Source organism: Delphinus delphis, chromosome 7 (genome assembly GCF_949987515.2).
Source record: "Delphinus delphis chromosome 7, mDelDel1.2, whole genome shotgun sequence".
Classification (NCBI taxonomy): Eukaryota; Metazoa; Chordata; class Mammalia; order Artiodactyla; family Delphinidae; genus Delphinus; species Delphinus delphis.
In genome coordinates, this window is record NC_082689.1 from 33,116,993 (window position 1) to 33,144,359 (window position 27,367).

General features: G+C 36.8%; 1 protein-coding gene across 1 annotated transcript in view; it reads right to left on the minus strand.

The window, feature by feature from the left end:
* Positions 1 to 397: 397 nt before the first annotated feature.
* Positions 398 to 27,367, minus strand: part of BMPR2 (bone morphogenetic protein receptor type 2) — a 201,411-nt gene continuing 174,441 nt past the window's right edge. Inside the window, exons 11-13 of the mRNA XM_060016280.2 lie at positions 13,932 to 14,104; positions 9,208 to 10,487; positions 398 to 7,904 (exon numbers count right to left, since the gene is read on the minus strand). Of these exons, the coding sequence (XP_059872263.1) occupies positions 7,654 to 7,904; positions 9,208 to 10,487; positions 13,932 to 14,104 (1,704 nt within the window). The 3' untranslated portion in view covers positions 398 to 7,653. The remainder of the gene's footprint in view (positions 7,905 to 9,207; positions 10,488 to 13,931; positions 14,105 to 27,367) is intronic.

A 27,367-nucleotide genomic window follows, 5' to 3' on the forward strand; every position in this document is an offset into this window, starting at 1 on the left:
AGTTTCTCTTCCTACAATTAGAAACTGAAAACTGTAGTTCAAAGCAAAATGGAAAATACATTAGAATCTCATCTTTACCAGTTCTGTGGTTTTGGGCAAGGTGTCTGACTTCTCTGAGCCCAGTTTTTTAATTTATAAAATGGGAATAATAATATGCATTTTGTAGAACTGCTGTCAGAATTATCAACATATGTAAAATAACTAACACCATACCTGGCATATAGTGAGTGTGCAACTATTATTCTAATGTTAGTTGATTTTTTTTTTTTGAGGTATCATACTGAGTAATGAAAGTCATATTAGATGGAACATTTACTCTTCTGGTGCAAAATACCTAAAATAACACACTAACAATCAATTTCTGATGACCTCATAAAATCAAAAGATACAATCACTGTTGTCATTAATATGATCTTTAATAAATGGAATAATGCACCATTTTACAGCAAGCCATTTTTAAACCTAAAGAACTTTCTTAAAATCTTCTTCTCCAATGTCTCTGTATCAATACAATCTTTTTATTTAGGTTTATATATATCAAAGCATTTACTTACAGTTATTCATAGAAAACTCTTTAGTGGCTTAATGTCAGCTTTCATAGTGGCATCAATAGATAATACAAAAGAAAAGTGATTTGCTTTATTTCATACTCACACCGATCCATCAAACACAACTTATACAGCATAGCAAGGTCTCAGACGGCTTATACAAAAGCAAAATAACTGAAAGCAATTATTCATAAAATTCATATATGATATTCTATTGGTAATGTAAGAGCAAAACACACCAACAAAAGATACCCGTTAACAAGAAAGAGGGTTCTGAGGAATTGCCAATATTTTTCAGCCTTTCTTATACCAGAAAAGCATCCTCAGAAATGAATACTCTGTAGCTTATGTTTCTCCTGTCCATTCAGAAAAAGCATGACAGCTACACATTTCCATATTTCAGCTACTACAACACCCTAAGAGTTAGTGTATTTTACAATTATCCACTTATCTTCATTTGAAAAATTATCAACAGAAAATTAAGGATGATTCCAGCTTATACAAACACTTATACAATATAATCTCCATGGAAACATGACAAGGCATACAAAAACTGTTTAAATAAATAAATGTGACCAGAAAAAGAAAAGCCACAGAAGCCAAGCAATTCAATATTAAACCAGGACCTATCTTTGAAGCTCATCTTTTATTAATTCAGTGTTCTTACTGTTAAGCTTCTTTAAAAATATGTTTTCCCTATCACACTTAAGAGGATTGGTAATAAGGTGGAGAGCCTGAGACAAGAGACCGGTTACAAATAACTTCACTGCAAGAATTTTAAGTATACATATACAGCTTACCAATTTGGAGCTTAAACTTGTCTGAAAGAAACATTCTATTTGGATCTGACAATGTGATAAATAGGTTACCATAGATTACCTTCTCGAAACCATCCAAGCTACTACGAAAGCTATAAACTCACTAGTTCACTTTTAGAAGACAGTTTAATAATGTTAAATTACCTCTGAAAAATTTTATCTCAGAGGAACTTTATCAAGTTCTCCAATTAAAAACACAAAAACAAAATGAAACAGTTTGTCCCATCATGTATAACCATTTAACCAAAGAACAGAAATCGTTTGAAGACTGTGCTTCAACTCTAAGGCCTAAATATGCTGCAACATCTAGACAGTTAGTTGAGTCATTTCCCTCTATCCAGTAATTATAAAACTGGGCAAGTTTTTATGATTAATGAAAGCTGATATTATATTTATGTAAATGAAGTCAAATCATAAGATGAAACATTAAATGAACTGTGTGTGCAACAAATTCAACTGTATCTAACTGCTTGTTTGCTATCAATTGAAGTTTTTCAGTGTGCAAAGGGATGAAAAGGGCCCTGAGTTTTTAAGTAATATTATGTCTATAGAGCGAGTCTAAAACAGGAAGATGGTTCTGAAATCTAAAGGTACAAATAAAATGTAAAAAACCCACATGTTGTCTTTTAAAACATTAAAAACAAAAACAAGTTGCAGTTTAAAATACAGTAATTTGCTTAAAAGTTCAATCATAAACTGGACGCCCTAATGATGTGATAAGATTCCTTGTCTCTTACCCAGATTTTAAAATCTGGGTCTCAAATCAAGTTTAAAAAATGAATGTTACAACATTTAATAGTAACACTATGAATATCACAGTAATAAAGGAATTAGAATTTTCAAGATATAATATTTATTTTAGGCATGATTTTAGTAAACAGCATAAATTCTTCTGAAGTATTTACTTTTCAAATGTTATCAGCCATGAGATAAAATCCTAAATTTTTCCTTATATGCACAAATACTCAATTTTAACCAGCCACTTAAAAGTTAAATGAAACTTGTTAGAGTCCAGTCTATGTTGCAAAACTATGATGAGTATTTCAAAAGTGGTCTGCAAAAATGTTCGTAGATAATACCTGATTATTGTAGGGTTTGCTTTTGAAAGTTAATATTGTATTTTGTGTTTAATATTTGATACAAAGAAATATGTAAAATGTTGTGGCTCAATCATAATGAATGCTAAGCGTGCTGCAATAAAGGTTAAAAAAGAATAGCAAAATGATATACAATTTTGTATGCACGGCTTTTTACTTATAAACTAATGAGAGTATAAAATCATAAAACTCCACAATAGAAAATGTTAGATAATATAAACTTAAGTGCTGATTTGCTGACAATCTGATGGTTGGATCCACTGTCAAATGGTAACATCTTAATTCTCAATTCTATCCTATTTAACTATTACTTAACTGGAGTAATGAATTTGAATATAACAAAATATAATTTTAGGTGTTCTTAAATATAAGTAGGTATTAAAATAAAACTGAGGAGAAAATACTAAAGGAACCAAAGCAATTCTGTCTGAAGAACTGAGACTTAGGTGTTGAGAAGCCTGAAGTACACTGAAGAGTAACGGATATAAAATGAATCAGGAGGGAAGCAGAATAGATATGAAGAAAACTTTCCTGACACAGAAGATTGCAAGTCAGATAACCAAGGGACAGAGTAAGTGAAGACAGAAACTAAGAGGTGAATGAAGGAAAGTAACAGGGAGGTGCATCAGAGTGCCCTGGGATTTTTTCTTTTCTTACCTGTAGAAAATCCTTCTTTTGATAATATTTGTGTAAACTAGTTTAAACAGTGATTTGCCAGATTTACTTAATCAAGGATTATATTTAGGAATGGATCACTCAAGGTAGTTTTGGCTAAAGTTTACATAGTTCAGAATCTAAAAGTTAAAATGCACTCTTATTTGCTGAAGAGCAAACTGACAGTAAAAGGTATGAATATTTAGAAACTTCCTAGTCTGAAAAAGACTCCTGGGGTGTCTGTGGAACTGTTATACAATTTCTAGGATAACTGGTCTAGATAATCAACTAACATGTGTGTCCAGATTTTAAGTTTAAGAAGTTAGCTTGGAAGATAGAGTAATATATAAAGCAATCTGTGAATAGTTATGTAATAACCTGCATATAACTGGTAGTAAGTTTAACATAAATATATAAAATGTTGTATAGAAATAGAATGTAATCTCACATTCTAGGAACTAATTACCTCCAATGAAATATTCATTTTTATAAGTAAGAAAAAAAAACCCAAAAAGTTTGTTGAAAGTTTTTTCCATTTTAAATGACTTTGAAGAGAGAGGTTTATAGAATGAAAAATTCAGTAAATAGCTGCAGCCTATCAGGTGTTTCATTTGGCTTTAGAAGCAAAATTAGAAAATATTTTAAATAAAAATACTTGCCGAATTTTACGATAACTCCCACTGAAACACATACTTACTTGAGTGTTCCTACCTTTCTTTAATTATTTTCACATTCAGAACCAACACACATTTTCCGGAACAAGTGGATACCTGAAAGGAAGCTATACAAGTTGCTATATAAAAAGGACATTATCCTTCTATCCTTCCTACATCCTCTTCAATTAGTTCTCTGGATTAGTAAAATTTTCTAAAGTCACTTTTAAAAGCAGAAATTTTCAAAATGAAGTGAAAGGATTGATGAGACAAAGTGAACATTAAATTAATTCTGTGAAATCAAATATGGAATCAATTTAGGAAAAGGTCTTTGTTCCCATAAGCCTTCGCTTTTCCCTTAAAATTTACTTTACCTTTAGTTCTGCAATATAAGAATGTCAGGAGTGAAGAGAAATGAAATGATTTTAAGATTCATGATGGCAGATGTGGGATTGAATTTTGTCTTGAATTAGTAATTTTTTCTCAAGCAACAATCACTACAGACATGTCTGTACATCTCCTTTTGTTTGCCTAATTTCTAAAGTCATTAAGGTATCTGGTTTGGTTTATATACAAGCCACAATTGTGTTGGGGTATAATGACTAAATTTCTTACAAAATGTCAGTCCATTATGCATACTGTCATACAGTGTATAGGCAGTGTGGTGTCAATGAAAGAGATATGAAGAGAGCAAGCCTAGGTTAAAAATCACAGATTTGTCAAATACTAGATGTGGACCTCGGGCAAATTACTTAGCTTCTCTTAGCTTCAGTTTCCCCATCTGTAAAATGGGAATATTAACTATAATCCTCATACGGTTGCTATGAGGAATAAAAGAGATTATGTGTGTATATATATGTATATATATATATATATATATATATATATATATATATCCCAGCATTCAGTATATAATAAATGGCCAATTAGTATTAGTATCTACTCCTTTGCCTTCCAATAACTTTTTACACCAATATTTTTTTCCAATTATGCATTTAAAAAGAGGGAATGGAAAAAAAAAAAAGAGGGAACGTTTTAGGAATTATAATTAAATCATTTTGTCTAAACTGAATTCAAATCAAGTTCTTTCAATGACTTAGTTCTGGTATACAATTAGGATAGTTAAGGGAATTAATATTAGACTTTGATTACCTATTATGATGCTTTTAGGGTTATAATACTTTTAAGGTTGAATTTTAGTATTTTTTCATTAAATGAATAGCCTTTAATTCAAAGGGACCCAAATGCTTTTCTACATGCAAAATTCTGTGATGGAAGTTAAATATTAGATTCAATATACATTATTATTACATGAATAAAGGTTGCAAATGAGTATTTTAAATAATCTTGCTTGCTTGTAACAGCAAACAGATTCTAAAAAAAAATGAGTCTGATGTACAATTTAATTTAAAATTTATTAAAATGATCTACACTATTTCTCCTACTTTTCCAAGAGCCTACTAATAAAAACATGGGGAAAGGAAATTATTTGTTTTAAACATGCTCGCATAAAAATGGGAAACTATAAGGAGTTCTTTAATTTGGTATACCAATTTTTGAAAGCATTTTACTATTAAACATCAAAAAATGCTGAAAACCTTACAATTAACTGGCCAAAACACAGTGTAGTAGAATGTAAGACAACTCTTCTGTCAGGAAAAATCAGTTAGACCTCAAATGGTCATTTACCTTCGATGCTTCCAATTGGAGAAGGAATATAATTTATTTGGACTCAGAGATGTTCTAGAAATACTTAAAAGTAATATCCTGGAATGCAGTTGAAAGCCGTTGAAAATCAAGAGAACCAAGTGAAAATTCATTGGAAAAAATATAAATAATTCATTACATAGATAAAAAAATAAGAAAATGAAAAATTTTTATGCTAGATGACTGAAAAATATGTTAAGGATCTGAATCAAGAGAAAGGCCAATAAAATACAAAGGGTGGAAATCCTGGGTACTAGCAAAATAATGTTAATTCTAAATTCAAAACCACATTCAGCAATCTAGCTAAACATCTCACTTCATAAGATCACAGTAGATGGCAAACAAAAGAAGGCTTATATGCACAAGTCATAAATATTTTGGATAGCAAATTGGGAAATTTAGGCTGTCTTTAGCTAAATGATGTGGATAGAGGAATATGAGTGAGAAAATTTTGTTCACGAGATAAAAACCTCAATCAGGAATTTGGGATTTGTGTTTTCCTCTCAGCTTTTTTATCTCCCAGAGAAATCTTAGAACTTAATTAATGTCTATTAAGTACTTGAGAATCTGGAAAAAAAAAAGTGAGATCTTCACTGTTTGCAAATTGATAGAAAACGATTTGTGCTCATAAAAAAAGTCCCTTATTTGACATAAAGTGCTTTATTTAAAAAAACATGCAGAGATTGTTTTAGAGATGATTATCAGTAATGAAAGAAGCAAAGGAAGCTTTAAAAAAACAACATGATTTGAATATACATAATGTTATCACTAAAAGGTACATTCTAATATAATGTAAATAATAAATGCTCACATATCAAAGATGATATGAAAAACTGGCAAATGGAAAAATTATGAAAATAGGATTAGTGAAGAAACAGTTTTGAAAAGAGAGAGGTTAAGTCTCAGGCTGCTCAAAAATGATAGGTTTGGCAGCAATCCTTCCTTCCACAGGGATTTGGCATGCCAGTTGAATGATTTTTCCACACAGTGTTTTAGGTCATGGAAAGAGGAATCATTTTCAGATAAAGTTACCAGGCTTTGCTTGGGAAAAGAAAAAAAAAAGATACTACAGGTTCAAAACTATGAATTACTTTTGATGTTATTTTAAACAGGATGTAATTTTATTTGAGTCAAACATGGCCTATTCAGAGAATGAAGGCTATAATACTATATTGTGTTAACCATCTATCTACTTAAAAATTCCATATAGGTATAGCTCTATAAGTTTTCTGACAAAAATGTGCTACTTAAATGAATATGGAACATGAACATACATATAAAAAATAAAATAAAATGGAAAACAGCTAATATTTGACTTGCTCATTGTTCTACGCTCTTACGAACTTCCAAAACCAGAACCAAATATGTTTATTAAAATGCCTGGAAGGAAATGTTTAGGATTTGGAAGGATAAAAGAAATGGCATTTCAAATTAGGTTTTGGTAGTTCCTTCTTTAGAGCCCTTTGAGACAATGTTTTTGCATTCTCCATAAGGAGAGAGAAAGCAAGAAATCAGGTAGCTGCTTTCTCTTGTGCAAAAATTCACTGTCAAAGAACTGACCTGCTGAAAGTATGGAGGATGGGGGAGGAAAATGTTCATATCTTGGAAGAATGCGTATTCTGTTAGGAAGAGAACTTATGAGAAAGCTACTTGTGGCCTATAGACTATTGCACATTCAAACAAAACACAAGAGAAAAGAAAGTCCAACAGATAATGTGTTCAGGAACATATCAACATATAAACTAGCTTGTGCCCAGAAATAAAACATGGATACTAGACACCACTGCAGTCAAACCTGTATTAATTTGTTTCTGATTTAATGACCTTTAGAAACTGGTCCAAACTGATTATCAGCAATACATTGTTTTTGCTTTTTTTTCTTAAAAAAATATTTTGAGACCACTTTTGATACACACACATATAATTCTGTGGTCATAACAGACAAATATAACTTTAGCGAGACTAAACAAAAGTGCAAAACTTAAAAAAAACAAAATTAAAAAATATGGAAGCATAAGCTAAATTTTTCTGCATAGCTGAAATCTATTTAAAGCAAGTCCTTGTTGCAGGGGTGGGAGGGGGTACTGACAGGAGAATAAAGCAGTTTTTTTTTAAATGTCTTCTGCATGTTTAAATGATGCAAAAAATAATTTCACTCCATAGGCTTGGAAACATTTCACAGACAGTTCATTCCTATATCTTTTGACACCATGGTTGTGGCAGTGCCTCCTTCTGCAAGGTAAACAGCGGTGCTGGATTTGGAATGAACTGCCCTGTCTTTGCCATTGTTGTTGACCTCACAGTCCAGTGGTTCAGTGGAGATGACCCAGGTGGATGGGCGCCACCGTTTAAGAGAATAGGGAGTTTTCACACGTTTCTTGATTTTTTCACCAGATCCTGATTTGCCATCTTGTGTTGACTCACCTACTGAAAATAAAAGTGCAGAAAAATGAACTATATATAAAGAAACTATTAAAAAGTAATAAGTTAGGGTTGTAACTGGAAAAGAGATCAAACTAATGTCTACAGGAGGAGTTAATGGACATTTCTTGAAATTTATGATGCTAAACAATATTTTTCTAGGCAAACCTTAACCAACTTATTTTTGATACTCTGTAAGCCCAATGTTTTTATAACTGGTTGAATTATTCCACAGGGCAAGGAAGAAAATATAGAAAAACCACAAAAAGCAAAAACAGGAGAAAATTCCAAGTTCTCAATTGTATTCTCAAATCCTTTGGTTATTGGTAGCAAGCCTAACTTGGCAAAATGCATTTAATCATTCTACTTCATGATCAAAGTAGGCACCTGGAATATAATACTTTTCAGAAGAGTGACATAAACACTACAGTACAAATTTTCTAGTAATTTCCCATCTCAAACCTGACAAGACATTTTACTGATATGGAACCTTGCCATAAGGTATGTCAACTTTTCTATAATACAAGCCACTCAAGCAAGGGGCTAGATTCTACTGATTTTGGACAGCTGAATCCCTTTAGCCCATTTCTTAGTCCTTGACAACAACCATAAAACATGACTTAGTTGTTTTTTTTTTTAATAAGTGCTATCGGTCTAAAAGAGAAATCATTTTGTACAATGATGACTGTTAAAGATTTTGGTGAGCTCTCCTGTCTTGTGTTACAGTCCCTCTAGGACCATAAACCAAGTATCAAGTTATTTGTTTAAGTTGCTAGAGGTCCCATAGTACAATGCTACAGGCATGTGGGAGACTCAACACACAACTCCTGAAAAAACTGACATTAAAAACCAAGAACAATTTTATAGTTTCTTTATAGTGACTTTTCTGAATTTTCTCTGGACTTTTAAGATTTATTAAGATTAGTCAGATAAAATCTAAATGTGTATATAATAGGTATAATATGCTCAACAAACTGTTTCAAAAGTTCTACTGGTATCATTTTACTTGGATCTTTTAAACTGGTGAATACTTTATCTCAACTATTCACAGAAAGTATGTGAGTTGCATTATAAACCAGCAGCTACATAAGGCACATACTAAATTGGTAATTATTCTGATTATTGTGACACTGACTTTTTAATTATCAACAAAAAATTACTTTTTTCTTTACAATAGTCTAATTACTTTTGAAGTCCAATCAAATGCGGAAAAGTAAATACTGCTGTTGAAACACAATCTGTTTCTATCTAAGTAGTTACTTAAATGGTCCCAAAAGACAAGGAGAGATTATACAATCCCTCCACTTACACTGCAAACTGCTGTCATCAAGGACATTTGTGGCTGAAAGATCCAGAGAATTAGGCCTCTGTGCTCTTCTAGGCTTTGATGGTCCAGGGTCTGCTATTGTGCTTGGAACACCCTGTGTAAGAACATCTTGCTCTGAACATGGATTGCTGTTGTTGTTATTGGAATTAGTTCGGCCGCCTTCCAGTGGCCGTTCCCTCCTGTCCACAAGACGATCCAGAACACCTTCATCGTGGCCAGCCTGTTGCTCTCGTCTCAGTAAAGGTTCATGCTCATCAGGACTGGAATTAATATTCAGCCGGGTGTCCTCACCAATGAACTGATTCTGCAGCATTTCTTGGGCTCTATGTGCCACTGTGTTGGCTGTCTGGCCAGATGGTACTACCCCATTGGCATACTGGGTAGTGGCAGCATGGGAGTTAACGTTGTGGTTTCTACCTGCCACACCATTCATGGTGACTGTCACCACATGAGGTTCTGCAGCATTGATTGTATTCATCTTGGCAACTCCAGTTTCTACTTGTTTCAAGTTTGATTTGTGCTTGCTGCCAAATTTCAGCCGGGGCTCCTTTGTTGAATTTTTGGTGTTTAAAGGCAAACTAGTAGGTCTCTTAGGAAGGTTCTGTTGCTTGGGGAGAGGATAGATCTGAGCAGGTGGGACATCAGGAATTAAACATGCTTGGCCATTTGCAGCCTGTGTGAAGTCCTGCTGCCCAGTCACTTCCACCGCAAGCTTTATGAGGGGGTAAAGCAAGCTAGAACTGGTACTGCTCAGGGGGTCTGGCGCACTGAACTGTTTAAGAGAATGCTCCATGAGATTCTCATCAGAACTTTCCTTGAGGTTTTTATCAACTTCTTTTGGGTCCAGCTTGTTGGTCTCCAAGTCTTCTTCTGTCAGTTGTAAGCAGACAGGGGTTGGCCCGATTGTCTGTGAAACATTTGTAGCATGCAGATTTGTTTCATCTGGGTATGGCATCTCAGATATAGTGGTCATGCCGGTGCTTGGAGTGAGGCCAGTGGTGTTTGTGGTTGTAGTGTTGGTAGACAGGCTGGTGACGCTTGTTTCAGGGCTGGGGATTCGAGCTTGTGCTTGCTGCCGTTCATAGTTAATCGAGTTTCGGTTCTTTTCCCCTATAGTCAAAGGAGTGCTGGACATCGAATGCTCAGAGGAAATATTCTTCACAATGCTGTCAGTGTGATGGATAGAGTCTTCAATGTATGAGGAAGAAGAATAATCTGGATAAGGGCCAATCTTTGGCACACGCCTATTGTGTGACAGGTTGCTTAAAGAAAGAAAAAAAGTGCCATGTTGAGAATACATTTATGACAAACTGACTCTCCAAGTTTAACACCTCTGATTTTAAAGTATGAACTGCTTTTTATTTTATTTCTAACCCACAGTATTCTAGAGATTATTTAAGAAAAAAAATTATAATCAAATATTAATCAAGTATCAACTAATAACTTGCTAAAGGCTAGTTTTATACTACTTAACCCTACCAAAAAACCTATGTCAATCTAGATATGATTTTTATAGATGTTCATTATTTTGGTTTATAAGAGTTATTATTTTTAAAGATCTCCCCTATAGTTTTGTAATATTAGCAAATATATCTTTATAAATTGTATATTTGCACGAGACATGAAGTTCTGTGAGAGGAGGAACCAAGGCATGTGTCTTTTGCGTTTCCACCATTCTAGATACACAGTGGCTACTCAACAAATATATTACCAAATAAGTTCCAAATAGTAAAAAGAACACAAGCTTTTAGGTTATTCCAAAGTGTTCCATTAAATGGCATAGTCTAGCAAAGAAACATATCTTCCTAGGTAGACTGAGCCATATCAATGAAGGTCTTAGATATGGGTCTTAGAGCCTAAAGTACAAGACAGAATGTGACACTCATATTAAAAAAAAAAAAAAAATCAAAGATTCAGGACTTCCCTGGTGGCGCAGTGGTTAAGAATCTGCCTGCCAATGCAGGGGACACGGGTTTGAGCCCTGGTCCAGGAAGATCCCACATGCCGTGGAGCAACTAAGCCCGCGCGTCGCAACTACTGAGCCTGCGCTCTAGAGCCCACGAGCCACAACTGAGCCCGTATGCCACAACGACTGAAGGCTGCGCACCTAGAGCCCATGCTCCGCAACAAGAGAAGCCACTGCAATGAGAAGCCCACGTACCACAAAGAGTAGCCCCTGCTGGCCGCAACTAGAGAAAGCCAGCACGCAGCAACGAAGACCCAAATATAAATAAATAAATAAATAAATAATCAAAGATTCAGAACTGCTCTCCAGTTACCAAGGGCTTTTCACTGTCACTATCACACCTTGGGAGTGATGGTTCTTGAGCATCACACTATAATATATTTATGTTTTAAAAATAAAAGCCAGGCCAAGATATGGAAGCAACCCAAGTGCCTATTGATAGGTGAACAGATATACTATATGATTTCACTTTTACACTGAATCTAAAAAACAAAACAAATGAACAAACAAAACTAAACAGAAACAGAGGTACCGATACAGAGAAGAAACAGGTAGTTGCCAGAGAAGAGGGGGTTGGAGGGAGGAAAGAAATAGGTGAGGGAGATGAAGAGGTATAAAATTCTAGTTGCATTATAAATGAGTCATGGGTATGAAATGCACACTGTGGGGGAATATAGTAAATAACTATGTAATAACTTTGTATGGTGATATACTGTAACTGGACGTATCTTGGTGATCATTTTGAAATATACAGAAATACCAAATCACTATGTTGTGTAACAGGAACTAACATAGTGTTGTAGGTTGATTATATTTCAAAAACAAACTCATAGAAAAAGAGATCAGACTTGTGGCTACTAGAGGCAAAAGGTGGGGGTAGGCGGAACTGGATGAAGGCAGTCAAAAGGTCCAAACTTCCAGTTATAAGATAAATAAGTACTAGGGATGTAATGTACATGATAAATATAATTAGCACTGCTGTATGTTATGTATGAAAGTTGTTAAGAGAGTAAATCCGAAGAGATCTCATCACAAAGGGAAAAAATTGTTTTTTTCCCTATTTCCTTAATTTTGTATTTATATGAGATGATGAATATTCACTAAATTTATTGTGATAATCATTTAATGATGTATGTGAGTCAAATCATTATGCTATTTATGTTAAACTTATATGGTGCTATATATCAATTATACCTCAATAAAACTGGAAGGAAAAATGAAATGAAACGAAATGAAATGAAATAAAATAAAATAAAAGTGAGGGAGAGTTTTAACTAAAACAATCAAGTATAAACATTGGGAACATTAATAGATACAAGTGTTATAGCAGAAAAGCAGCAACTAAAGGAGAAGTGCTATGAAGAAAGACTGATGAAGTTATTATGAGGGGAATGACAGGAAGGGGAGGAAGAAAAAAGCTTTTGTACTGCACAAGACAAGGAAGTTACGGAGGGATGTAGGGTAAGATTCAATACAATGAAACCTAGAGTGGAATGAGTGTGGGATGAACCATGATTTGGAGGAAACTATTTAGAAGACATGAAAAGAAGCATGTAAAGGGTAGAGCTGAATAACATAGGAGGCAAAAATGGCCAAAGAAAGGAGGAGCATCAAAGTTTCTTCTTACCAGTCAAGAAAAGTTAAAAAACACTTAAAGTAAAAGTAGCTGACTCTTAAGAGAGATGCAAATAGCATACTAAAGCACGTAGAAAATACAGAGATAAAGGGAGATGGAAGAGTAAGACTATCTTCAGGTGTGTGTAAAATGAGGAAATTTATATTTAGAATTGCTAGTCTCTACCTTCCTTGACTTCCTGATATAATGGGAATAAAGGTTTATATGCTGAAGGTAATTCAGTCTAAATGTAAGTAGTGTAAACCCAATTTTGGGCCTATAGTTCATAACACAAACCGTTCTCAGAAATTAGAACAACAGAAAATAGCAAAGAAAATGATTCAAGAATTGAGTTGTTTTTATCTCAATTTTCTCTGGTTACTCTTTCCTGGATGCCCTTCTGAAAACTTTTAACATAACATTTTAGATAAAATGACAAATTTTGGGGAAGACTTTATCCCCTAAACATGGAACAAAGAAACACAGATTACACAGTCTGAAAGTTCCAAGTTTTAGGAATTTTTTTAAGCCCTTTTATTTAGAACCAAAAATCATAGTTCTAATAATTCTAAGAAATATCTCATGAAATAATGCTCATAATGGGATGAAAAGACCTTACAAATTGCTTTCTTGTAAATGTAGTAGCATTCTATAAAGAAAGAACATTGGATAGGAAGGCTGGAAACTTTAGTTTCCAGTGAAGCAGTGGTTAGATACATAGGCAAATTCATAGAGGTAAACAAACAAACAAACAAAATGCAGGGGAAAGAGAAATAATACCAACAAAGTATAATCAAGACAATATAGTATGTAGAAGTGCTTATAAACTTTTGGAACTATGAAAATGTTTTTCCTTCATTACTGTAGGGAACTTGCAGCGTTAACAGAGAAAGACTGATCTTTTACTATATCGTCAGATATACAAAAACACAGATTTCACCTTGCACTTATACCAAACAAAAACTTCAGTAAAAGAACAGGAATACTGAAAGAAAAATTATGACATTAGATTGTACAAGTTAATCACTGCACTTTTAGTCTGGTTTAATAGTATTTATTTCCTGTTCTCTGTTTGGTATCAGTTTTAAATACTGACAGAGGGATTCCAAACCTTCAGGGTCTTACCGCTCATTCTGCATAGCAGTAGACATTGGATTGACTGTTGGGCTCACAGATTTGTTTCTTTCCCATATCATCATAAGTTCAGCCATCCTCTCCTCAGCACACTGTGCGGTAAGCCGAGCCTCTGCATCCTGGTCCCAACAGTCTTCGATTGTCTCCTTGAGTGACCTCACTGCCTGTAATAAAGTACGTGGTCAAACAGTGTACCTTATCAAAAAATACTGAGATTTTTAGTGACATGAAGTGAAAGAAATCAGTTTTATTTAACCAATATTTTATATAACTATAATAAAATATCTTAGACTTCAGAGATTTGTAAAGGGGCATATTTCTCAAAAGGTGAGGAGCAAGTATGTAAGCAAACTTTAGCTGGATTCATTGAAGAATTATCCACAATAGTAAGCAGTTGTAGTAAGTTACATGTTTCTTCAAGGCCACACATTTATGTCATTGTTGATCCACAGCACTGTTATTTCAATCGATAGCCACTAATTCCACTTCAAAAATGAGTTCTGAGTTTTATGAAATTTTGGCACTAGTCTGTCTTCAATCTCTAGGTGAACTTTTTCTCCTTTTCTCAGTGCTTCAATCAAACCGTAAATATTAAAGGCCTGGCATTTTCTTTGTATTTAAAAACTAGTTTCATTAGTAGTATCAAAAGCAGTCCATTCTGTAGCATTCATATATATAAGCAATGAACAATAGTGTCCCATTTGGGGAAAGTTGGTATAAACTCCCTTTTAAAAAACAGATTTTAGGGACTTCCCTGGTGCTCCAGTGGTAAAGAATCCACCTTCCAATGCAGGGCACTCGGGTTCGATCCCTGGTCAGGGAACTAAGATCCCATATGGCGCGGGGCAACTAAGCCCATCTGCCACAGCTACTGAGCTCGCACCCCTCAATGAGAAAGCCCAAGTGCCACAAACTACAGAACCCACGTGGCGTGGAGCCTGTGTGGCACAACTAGAGAGAAAAAACCCACACGCCACAACTAGAGAGAAGCCTGCACACCACAACTAAGACCCTGTATACTGCAACTAAGACCCGACGCAGCCAAAAAAACCAGATTTTATGTACTTAAAGATACCTTTTAAAATATATATATTATCACTTTATTAACATCGCACTCATGGTCAACAGCACTATACCTCATGCCCTAATGAAGCTCATCTACCACATGTTTTTCCTTCTTCATAAGGAATATCACAGCCTTCTTGTGCATAGGAACACTAGACAGTAGTTCAGCATTACACTTAAGGGCCATTTTAAACTGTGAAATCACCAACAAAATGCACAAAAATGTGAAAAATAAGGCACTAAATACATAGCAAAAAGGACACATGTTTACAGTACAAGAGATGAAGCAAGAAGGCCTTGTTAGACCTTCAGCTGGGAACATTACATCTGAACTCAAGTTTTTCACTGCTCTACACATATCTACAAATGACTGGGACAGTGTTCTGAGTGTTGATTTCAGGACTACAAATACACTTTAGCAAGTAGTTGAATTCCAAATATGAAATTCATGAATAATGAGGAAAGACTGTATATAATGGATTTAAAATGGACTTGGATTTGAAGATAATAAAAGAAACTCAAGAATCAATTATAACTAACTTTTTGTGACAAATATACCTCTAAAAACTAGTTATACATTTACCTTAGTGGATTTTAATATTGGTTTGAAAAAACGAACTGGTCCCAAGTTATGAAAAGAGGAATTTTTCTTTTTATTTTGAAATAATTTCAAACTTACTTTTCTTGTCCTTCATGATCTTGGCATTTTTGAAGATTATAGGCCAGTTACTTTTTAAAATGTTCCTCAACTTATCTGATGTTTCCTCATGATCAAAGTTTGCATCTTTGGCAGAAAATCACAGAAGAGATGCCGTGTTCTTCTCATTGAATCCTATCACGTGGTACACATTTTTGATTTGTCCCATTACTAGAGAAGTTAAGCTTGATCACATGACTGAGTTGGTGTCTGCCAGGTTTCTTCACTGTAAAGTTCCATTTTCCCTTTAATAATCAATCGCCGTTTGGGGGGGAAGTACTCAAAGCTCTGTAAATATCCTGCCCTGCATTAAACTTTTCACCCACTAGTTTTATCATCTTTTGATGTTTCCTGGCTGAATCAATTATTTCTATGATGCTTGCCAGTAAGAAGACACTTAAAAAAATGATAGTAAATCCATAATAGGAATATAGACAAAGTGCACATAAACAAGAAGTGCAAATACCTTAAAAATATGCTAGGGCTTCCCTGGTGGTGCAGTGGTTGGGAGTCCACCTGCCAATGCAGGGGACGCAGGTTCGAGCCCTGGTCCGAGAGGATCCTGCGTGCCGCGGAGCAGCTGGGCCCGTGCGCCGCAGCTACTGGGCCTGCACTCTGGAGCCCGGGAGCCACAACTCCTGAAGCCCTCGTACCTGGAGCCCGTGCTCTACGGCGGGAGAGGCCGCCGCAGTGGGGGGCCCGCACACCGCAACGAAGAGTGGCCCCCGCTCGCCGCAACTAAAGGGGGCCCGCGTGCAGCAGCGAAGACCCAACATGGTCAAAAATAAAATTAATTAATTAATTTAAAAAATATATATGCTAGGGCTTCCCTGGTGGAGCAGTGGTTGAGAGTCTGCCTGCCGATGCAGGGGACACGGGTTCGCGCCCCGGTCCGGGAAGATCCCACAGGTCGCGGACCGGCTGGGCCCGTGAGCCATGGCCGCTGAGCCTGCGCGTCCGGAGCCTGTGCTCCGCAACAGGAGAGGCCACAACAGTGAGAGGCCCACGTACCTCAAAAAAAAAAAAAAAAAAAAAAAAAAAAAAATATATATATATATATATATATATATATATATATATATATATATATATATATACTAAAATGCTCAACATGCTCAATTATTCACCATGTTGAGGTAGTACATACAATGTAGTGGTTAAGAATATTAGTTCCAGCTTTGTAGTATCAGTACCAGATCAATTAAGATGCTGGCTTCAAATTGTGGCTCTACTATTTACTAGTTACAAATCAAAACAAGATCCATTTTTACCTACCACATTAACAACGATAAATAAAATTTTGTAACACAAAGTGTTAGTGATGGGAAAACAGGCTCCCAATATATATTATTATTGGGAGTGCCATCAGTTTGGAGGGTAATCTGGCAATAACAAACTTCAAATGTATTTATCCTTTGATCCAGCAATACTACTTCCAGGAATTTATTCCTCAACTACACTTTTACATTTGCAGAAAAATCCATGTATAAGATGTTCACTGCAGTTGTCATTTATAACTGCAAAAGCTGGAAACTACCTACATGTCCTCTAACAGCAATCTGCTAAAAATTTATGGTATAATGGATACTATGCAGCATTAAAAGAATTAGGAAGATGTATATGTTCCCAATTGCTAAGGAAAATAGGTTAAGTGGGTATAGTAATTCCCATTAGTATGTTAGAAAAGGATATAAAAACATATAGTCTTGTAATAAACAGACATTTCTGGAAGTCTACAGAAGGAATTTAACAGTGGTTGCTTCTCCGGAGGGGTTTTTGGATGTCTGAGGTGAGTGTAAGAGTTTTCACTGCATATTTTTTGTATTGCTAAAAATAACTTTTTAAAAAATATATATTTATTTATTTGACCGTGGCTGGTCTTAGTTGCAGCACACGGGATGGCATCTTTGTTGCCTCGTTCGGGATCTTCGTTGTGGCATGCGGGATCTTTAGTTGCAGCATGTGGGATCTTTTTCAGTTGTGGCATGAGGCATCTTTAGTTCTGGCATGTGGGCTCTTAGTTGCAGCATGTGGGATCTAGTTTCCTGACCAGGGATTGAACCTGGGCCCCCTGCACTGGGAGCGTGGAGTCTTAACTGCTGGGCCACAAGGGAAGTCCCTACGTGGGCCTCTCACTGTTGTGGCCTCTCCTGTTGCGGAGCACAGGCTCCGGATGTGCAGGCCCAGTAGTCATGGCTCACGGGCCTAGTCGCTCCGCGGCATGTGGGATCTTCCCAGGCTGGGGCACGAACCCGTGTCCCCTGCATCGGAAGGCAGACTCTCAACCACTGCGCCACCAGGGAAGCCCCTAAATGACTTTTTTTAAATGGGTAATGTATGTATTGATAATATGTCACTAAATTCAAAAGGTCAAAAAGGGAATACAATCTCCCTCCCATCCCTATCCACCAACCACACATTTTCCCTCTTTACAGGCAACAAATATCACCCATTTCTTGAGTATTCTTCCAGAGAAACTCTTGTTTTTTTTCAAGCACATATACACCACATACCCCCACATACAAATTTATAGCTTCATCCATGTTCTTAATTACTAAACATAAAGTGCAACACTGAAGCATACACAATGAAATCTTTCTAAAGCAAAGATCTGGACACCTTTACACACAAAACTAAAAGTGACCCTTTCCTTTTCAAAAATAAAGCACTATCTATTTCACAGGGCCCCATTCACCAACTGCTTGCTGGCCCAGAAAAGCTCAGAAACACCGATATCCAAGTAGTTAGAAATTATACACTGAGTTTTCTATACCTTGAGGAAACAGAGACATTGAAGATGGATAAAATTTGTTATTTTTCATTATACAGTTGGGAAATAATTTGATAAAATTCTTTTTAAAAAAATAAGACCAAAAAAGGACAGTCATCAAGGCATTGTGTTGGATGATGAATAAGATCAGGTAAACAGAAGCACTGCTCCCTACCTCTAAGAAGTTTCCTTTTTTTTTTTTGCGGTACGCGGGCCTCTCACTGTTGTGGCCTCTCCCGTTGCGGAGCACAGGCTCCGGACGCACAGGCTCAGTGGCCGTGGCTCACGGGCCCAGCCGCTCCGCGGCATGTGGGATCCTCCCAGACCAGGGCACGAACCCGTGTCCCCTGCATCAGCAGGTGGACTCTCAACCACTGCGCCACCAGGAAGCCCAGAAGTTTCCATTTTTAACACAGGGTCATTGTTGATAAATAATAATAGTAAATAATTGATGAGTTCTAACTTTGTACTAGATTGTTTTAACTCATATAATTTTTATATGAAGTAAATACTATTATCACCTCCATTTTTCAGGTGCAAGAAAAGAGGCCCAGAGGAGAAATTAGGACACATGGCAAAGTTAAGATCAAAGGCCAGGCAGCATAGCTCCACAATTTATACATTATCCTATGCTGACTGACTCTAACCTATGCTGGTACAGGAAAGTTCCCAGTGGATAAATGGGTTCGGCTACAAAATTTGCAAGTTGATTTTTTTGAAGAAAATCTATTACAAGTTCCAAACAACGTTAAAATCATAGTTGGTAAGTCATTAACACAAGTAAAGACTTAGAAGTTACTAATAAGAAATTGGGAAAAGGAAAAATTAGAAAAATAACTGAGAATTCAAAGAGGGTGACTATAAGGAGGATTTTGAGGGTCTAAAAAACAATAATTTGGTTGGATAAAACTTCCAGAAATAGAGTAAAGCAATATTGAATATGCCATAATAAGGGGAAAAGTCATTGAGAGAAGACTAATGAAATAAACAGTATTAAGTCACCAATGGGAAGTTAGGTCTTCAAACAAATACTGAGAACAGACTTGACAATTTAGATGAAATTTAGATGAAACAGAGAGATTCCTTCCAAGACACAAACTGCCATCAACTATACTCCAATAAAAAATTAAAAGAAGAAAAAATAAGACTGCCAAAGCTCACTCAAGAAGGGATAGATTACCTGAATATTTCCTATATCTATTAAGGAAGGTAAATTTGTATTTTAAAACTTTCCCACCAAGAAACACCAGGCCTGGATGGCTTTCTGAATGAATTCTACTAAACATGTAAGAAAAAATTAATGCCAAGTCTACACAAGTCTTCCAGAAAATCAAATAGGGGAGGATATTACCTAGTTCATTCTATGAGGACCTCAGTCAAAATGGCAGACGAAGGAACTTTGGGGGGCTTTCCTCCCAAGAAGCACCAATAACTTGGCAAATGTTATCAAACTCAACTTTACTGAAACTCTGGAAGTTAGTCAAATATTACAGCAACCAACTAAAAATATAACTGGAAAAAGAAAGGCCACTGAAACGGTAGGAGAACTCTGTGGTGAGGAGAACTCTCCCCTGCCCTGGAGTGCTGGCAGATATGAACACGGCTGTGCATGTTCCCAAGGTGGGTACCTGGTCCCAGAGGGAGAAGAGTGATCTTGTTTCAAAGGAATTATGCTGTTTTGACATGTCTATGAGTTCCCTGAAGGACTGATTCAAGAGGTCTATCTTTGTTCTGCCTAACTCAGAATTCTCTCAGGACAGGGAAGTAGCTATGACTAAGTGGAGAACATTCCCTGAAAACACTGAAAGCCAAATGAACAAGTACTATAGCCTGGGGCAAAATATAATAGTTGAGGCACACAACAAAAATGCTGAAGGTCAGGGAGTAAAAGCTGGGTGGAGAAACTTTGGGGAATAAGGGCATTGAAAAGCTTCCAAATATACTGGGGAATCTAGAAAACCACACACAGGTCCAGGGCAGGATGCATGCTCAGAGAAGACTATAAGGTTTCATAACTGGCTGGCTCAGCCAGTAGGAAGTATTTAGGCTCAGCACTAGCAGGAAGTGAAGGCTAAGGCAGAATTGTAAAAGGCCTGGATAAGTGTTAACAGAGGGCCCTAACACAGAGCTAATCTCCAAAGACTTGGAGAATATTTTTCTTTTGTTTCCTTTTTGACCATAATGATATCCAAAACATACAATTTTAAACAAAAAATTACAAAGCATGGGAAGAAACAAGAAAGTATGCCCCATTCACAGGACAGAAGAAATGAACAGAAACTGTCCTCAGGAAATACAGACATTGGAGTTACTAGCAAAGACTTTAAATATGCTCAAAGAACTAAGGAAACCGTGGACAAAGAATTATAGGAAACCAGGAAAACAATGTCTCAACAAATGGAGAAGAGCAATAAAGAGATAGAAATTATAAAAAGGAATTAAAAAGACACTTGTGAGCTCAAAAGTACAAAAACGGAAATGAAAAATTCACCAGAGTGGTTTACAGCAGATCTGAGCAGAGAGAAAAAAGAATTACTAAACTTCAAGATAGGATACAAAAATTATGCAATCTGAGAAGCAGAAACAGAAAAAGAATGAAGAAAATGAACACAGCCTATAAAACTTGTGAGGCACCGTTAATCGCACCAAAATACACATTATGAGAGCCCCAGAAGAAGAAAAATTGGAGAAAGAATATTTGAAGAAATAATCGTCAATAACTTCCCAAATTTAATAAAAGAAATGAGTCTACACATCCAAGAAACTCAAGGAACTCAAAGCGGAGTTCCATACTGAGACACATTATAATCAAATTATAAAAAGCCAAAGATAAAGAGAGACTCATGAAGCAGCAAGAGAAGCAACTTGAAATGTATAAGGGATCCTCAAAAAAGGTAACAGTTAATCTCTCGTTAGAAACCATGGAAGTCAGAAGGCAATGGTATGACATTGTTTAAAGTGCTGAAAGAAAACAAGTGTTTTCTGTAGAATTCCCAAGAATTCTATATCAGGGAAAACTATCCTTCAATAGTGAAAGAGAAATTAGAATCCGCCTGCCAATGCAGGGGACAAGGGTTTGAGCCCTGGTATGGGAAGATCCCACATGCCATGTAGCAACTAAGCCCGAGTGCCACAACTACTGAGCCTGCATGCTACAACTACTGAAGCCAACTCACCTACAGCCTGTGCTCCGCAACAAGAGAAGCCACTGTGATGAGAAGCCTGTGCAAGGAAGAGTAGCCCCTGCTCGCTGAAACTAGAGAAAGCCTGCACACAGCAATGAACACACAATGCAGCCAAAAATAAATAAATTTTTAAAAAAAGAAAGAAAGAAATGCTAAAGGGAGTCATTCAGGCTCAAGTGAAAGGACACTAGACAATAACTTGAAGCCATATAAAAAACTAAAGAACACTGGTAAAGTAACTATATAGGGGACTTCCCTGGTGGCGCAGTGGTTAAGAATCCACCTGCCAATGGAGGGGACACGGGCTCAATCCCTGGTCAGGGAAGATCCCACATGCCATGGAGCAACGAAGTCCAGGCACCACAACTACTGAGCCTGCGCTCTAGAGCCCATGAGCCAAAACTACTTAAGCTCACGTGCCAGAACTACTGAAGCCCACGCATCTAGAGCCCACACTCAACAACAAGAGAAGTCACCACAATGAGAAGCACGAGCACCACAATGAAGAGTAGCCCCTGCTCGCCGCAACTAGAGAAAAGCCCATGCACAGCAATGAAGACGCAGCGCAGCCAAAATAAATAAATAAATAAAACAAATCAATTAATAAAAAAAAATTTTTTTTAAGTAACTACAGGGCTTCCCTGGTGGCGCAGTGGTTGAGAGTCTGCCTGCTGATGCAGGGGACACAGGTTTGTGCCCCGGCCTGTGAAGATCCCACATACCGCACAGTGGCTAGGCCCGAGAGCCAAGGCCGCTGAGCCTGCACGACCGGAGCCTGTGCTCCGCAACGGGAGAGGCCACAACAGTGAGAGGCCCGTGTACCGCAAAAAAAAAAAAAAGGGGGGGGAGTATATTTCTCATTTTATAAAACTATGTATTTGCTATCTAACTCTAGTACTGGATTCTCATTGCATAGAAGCAACAGTTCTATTGACTGTAGCACATTAGATTTTAAATGGATTAATTGGAAGTGAACCAAATACTATTTACTTCTTACTCAGCAACCTCATCTAAATTGAAAGTAAAAAGTTTTCAGAAAAATATGCATATCCCGCAACGGTAGGATTGCTAAGAGATACTTCAGAAAAAGGAGTCCAATTTCACTGATGAAATAAAACAATTTAAGGCAGATGAAGTTGTATTTTACTAGATAAAATTTCACAATGAGACTTTTCTTTGAAGTGTACTGTACTATGAGGCTGGCACATCTAATGAATCCTGATAAAGGATTCAGCCTCTCACCTAACGTCAGGGACCTCTTAAAAATCTGTCCCAGTTCCCACAGCAGGGACTACAGATTGGTGGCAATCTTGAGCATATGAGCTTGGGAATAGGTCTTCAACTGTCTCATACCTGAAGATTTCAATCTCATTTGAAGCAGAAGCCTACCTTGTAGGTAATCTACTAACAAAGATGACCAATGGAAAAAATACTCAATCTAAATCTACCTGGAAACATATAAAATCTCTCTAGCTTTTGTCCAACATGCCACGACCCCTGGATCCAGAATGAAAATATACTAATCCTATCAAGACAACCTACAATTAAAATGTGAAAATATGTAGTAAAATGATGTATATTGCTTAATGAAAACTTTCTCATTTTTGTTCTTTAACTATAATCAGGAAATTACTTGTAGAGATTGGAACCAAGATGGTGGAGTAGAAGGACGTGCTCTCACTCCCTCTTGCGAGAACACCAGAATCACAACTAGCTGCTGGACAATCATTGACAGGAAGACACTGAAACTCACCACAAAAGATACCCCACAGCCAAAGACAAAGGAGAAGCCACAATGAGACAGTATGAGGGGTGCAATCACAGTAAAATCAAATCCCATAGCTGATGGGTGGCTGACTCACAGACGGGAGAACACTTATACCACAGAAGTCCACCCACTGGAGTGAAAGTCCTGAGCCCCCTGTCAGGCTTTCCAACCTGGGGTTCCGGCAACAGAAGGAGGAATTCCTAGAGAATCAGACTTTGAAGGCTACAGGGATTTGATTGCAGGACTTCGACAGAACTGCAGGAAACAGAGACTCCACTCTTGGAGGGCACACACAAAGTAGTGTGCGCATCGGGACTCAGGGGAAGGAGCAGTGACCCCAGGGGAGACTGAACCACACCTACCTGCTAGTGTTGGAGGGTCTCCTGCAGAGGTGGGGGGTGGCTGTGGTTCACTGTGCAGACAAGGAAACTGGCAGCAGAAGTTGTGTGAAGTACTGCTTGGTGTAAGCCCTCCCAGAGTCCGCCATTAGCCCCACCAAAGAGCCCGGGTAGGCTCCAGTGTTGTGTTGCCTCAGGCCAAACAACCAACAGAGAGGGAACCCAGCCCCACCCATCAGCAGACAAGCAGATTAAAGTTATACTGAGCTCTGCCCACCAGAGCAACAGCCATCTCTACCCACCACCAGTCCCTCCCATCAGGAAACTTGCATAAGCCTCTTAAGTAGCCTCATCCACCAGAGGGCAGACAGCACAAGCCAGAAGAACTACAATCCTGCAGCCTGTGGAACAAAAACCACATTCACAGAAAGACAGACAAGATGAAAAGGCAGAGGGCTATGTACCAGATGAAGGAACAACATAAAACCCCAGAAAAAAACCTAAATGAAGTGCAGATAGGCAACGTTCCAGAAAAAGAATTCAGAATAATGATAGTAAAGTTGATCCAGGACCTCGGAAAAACAATGGAGGCAAAAACAGAGAAGATGCAAGAAAGGTTTAATAAAGCCATAGAAAAATTAAAGAACAAACAAACAGAGATGAACAATACAATAACTAAAATGAAAAATACACTAGAAGGAATCAAGAGCAGAATAACTGAGGCAGAAGAACGGATAAGTGACCTGAAAGACAGAATGGTGGAATAAACTGCTGCGGAACAGAATAAAGAAAAAGAATGAAAAGAAATGAAGACAGCCTAAGAGACCTCTGGGACAACATTAAATGCACCAACATTCGCATTATATGGGTCCCAGAAGGAGAAGAGAGAGAGAAAGCACCCGAGAGAGTATCTGAAGAGATTAGAGTTGAAAACTTCCCCAACATGGGAAAGGAAATAGCCACCCAAGTCCAGGAGAGTCCCATACAGGATAAACCCAAGGAAAAACATGCTGAGACACATAGTAATAAAATTGGCAAAAATTAAATACAAAGAAAAATTATTGAAAGCAGCAAGGGAAAAATGACAAATAATATACAAGGGAGCTCCCATAAGGTTAACAGCTAATTTCTCAGCAGAAACTCTACAAGCCAGAAGGGAGTGGCATGATATACTTAAAGTGATGAAAGGGAAGACCCTACAACCAAGATTACTCTACCCGGCAAGGATCTCATTCAGATACGATGGAGAAATCAAAAGCTTTACACACAAGCAAAAGCTAAGAGAAAGCAGCACCACCAAACCAGCTCCAGAACAAATGCTAAAAGACCTTCTCTAAGTGAGACGCACAAGAGAAGAAAAGGACCTCCAAAAACAAACCCAAAACAATTAAGAAAATGGTCATAGGAACATACATATCGATAATTACCTTAAACGTGAATGGATTAAATGCTCCAACCAAAAGACACAGGCTTGCTGAATGGATACAAAAACAAGACCCATATATATGCTGTCTACAAGAGACCCACTTCACACTTAGGGACACATTCAGACTGAAAGTGAGGGGATCAAAAAAGATAATCCATGCAAATGGAAATCAAAAGAAAGCTGGAGTAGCAATACTAATATCAGATAAAATAGACTTTAGAATAAAGAATGTTACAAGAGACAAGGAAAGACACTACATAATGATCAAGGGATCAATCCAGGAAGAAGATATAACAAATATAAATATATATGCACCCAACATATGAGCACCTTAACACATAAGGCAAATGTCAACAGCTATAAAAGAGGAAATCGACGGTAACACAATAATAATGGGGGACTTTAATACCTCACTTATACCAATGGACAGATCATCCAAAACGAAAATAAATAAGGGAACAGAAGCTTTAAATGACACAATAGACCAGGTCGATTTAATTGATAATTATAGGACATTCCATCCAAAAACAGTAGATTACACTCTCTTCTCAAGTGCGCATGGAACATTCTCCTGGATAGATCACATCTTGGGTCACAAATCAAGCCTCAGTAAGTTTAAGAAAATTGAAATCATATCAAGCATCTTTTCTGACCACAATGCTATGAGATTAGAAATGAATTCAACAGAAAAAAAACGTAAAAACACAAACACATGGAGGCTAAACAATATGATACTAAATAACCACGAGATCACTGAAGAAATCAAAGAGGAATTAAAAAATACCTGGAGACAAATGACAATGAAAACATGATGATCCAAAACCTATGGGATGCAGCGAAAGCAGTTCTAAGAGGGAAGTTTATAGCTATACAAGCCTACCTCAAGAAACAAGAAAAATCTCAAATAAACAATCTAACCTTACATCTAAAGGAACTAGAGAAAGAACAAACAAAACTCAAAGTTAGCAGAAGGAAAGAAATCATAACGATCTGAGCAGAAATAAATGAAATAGAAACAAAGAAAACAATAGCAAAGATCAATAAAACTAAAGGCTAGTTCTTTGAGAAGATAAACAAAATTGATAAACCGTTAGCCAGACTCATCAAGAAAAAGAGGGAGAGGACTTAAAACTAGAAATGAAAAAGAAGTTACAACAGACACCGCAGAAATACAAAGCATCCGAGGAGACTACTATAAGCAACTCTATGCCAATAAAATGGACAACCTGGAAGAAATGGACAAATCCTTAGAAAGGTATAACCTTCCAACACTGAATGAGGAAGAAATAGAAAATATAAACAGACCAATCACAAGTAATGAAATTGAAACTGTGATTTAAAATCTTCCAACAAACAAAAGCCCAGGACAAGATGGCTTCACAGGTGAATTCTATCAAACATTTAGAGAAGAGCTAACACCCATCCTTCATAAACTCTTCCAAAAAACTGCACAGGAAGGAACACTCCCAAACTCAATCTATGAGGCCACCATCACCCTGATACCAAAACCAGACAAAATACTACAAAAAAGAAAATTATAGAGCAATATCACTGATGAATATAAATGCAAAAATCCTCAACAAAATACTAGCAAACAGAATCCAACACCACATTAAAAGGATCATACACCATGATCAAGTGGGATTTATCCCAGGGATGCGAGGATTGTTCAATATATGCAAATCAGTCAATGTGATACACTGTGATACACCATATTAACAAATTGATACATCAGTCAATGTGATACACCATATTAACAAATTGAAGAATAAAAACCGTATAATCATCTCAATAGATGCAGAAAAATCTTTTGACAAAATTCAACATCATTTATGATAAAAACTCTCCAGAAAGTGGGCATAGAGGGAACCTACCTCAACATAATAAAAGCCATATATGACAAACCCACAGCAAACATCATTCTCAATGGTGAAAAACTGAAAGTATTTCCTCTAACATCAGGAAGAAGACAAGGATGTCCCCTCTCACCACTATTATTCAACATAGTTATGGAAGTCCTAGCCACGGGAATCAGAGAAGAAAAAGAAATGAAAGGAAAACAAATTGGAAAAGAAGAAGTAAAACTGTCACTGTTTGCAGATGACATGATACTGTACATAGAGAATCCTAAAGATGCCACCAGAAAACTACTAGAGCTAATCAATGAATTTGGTAAAG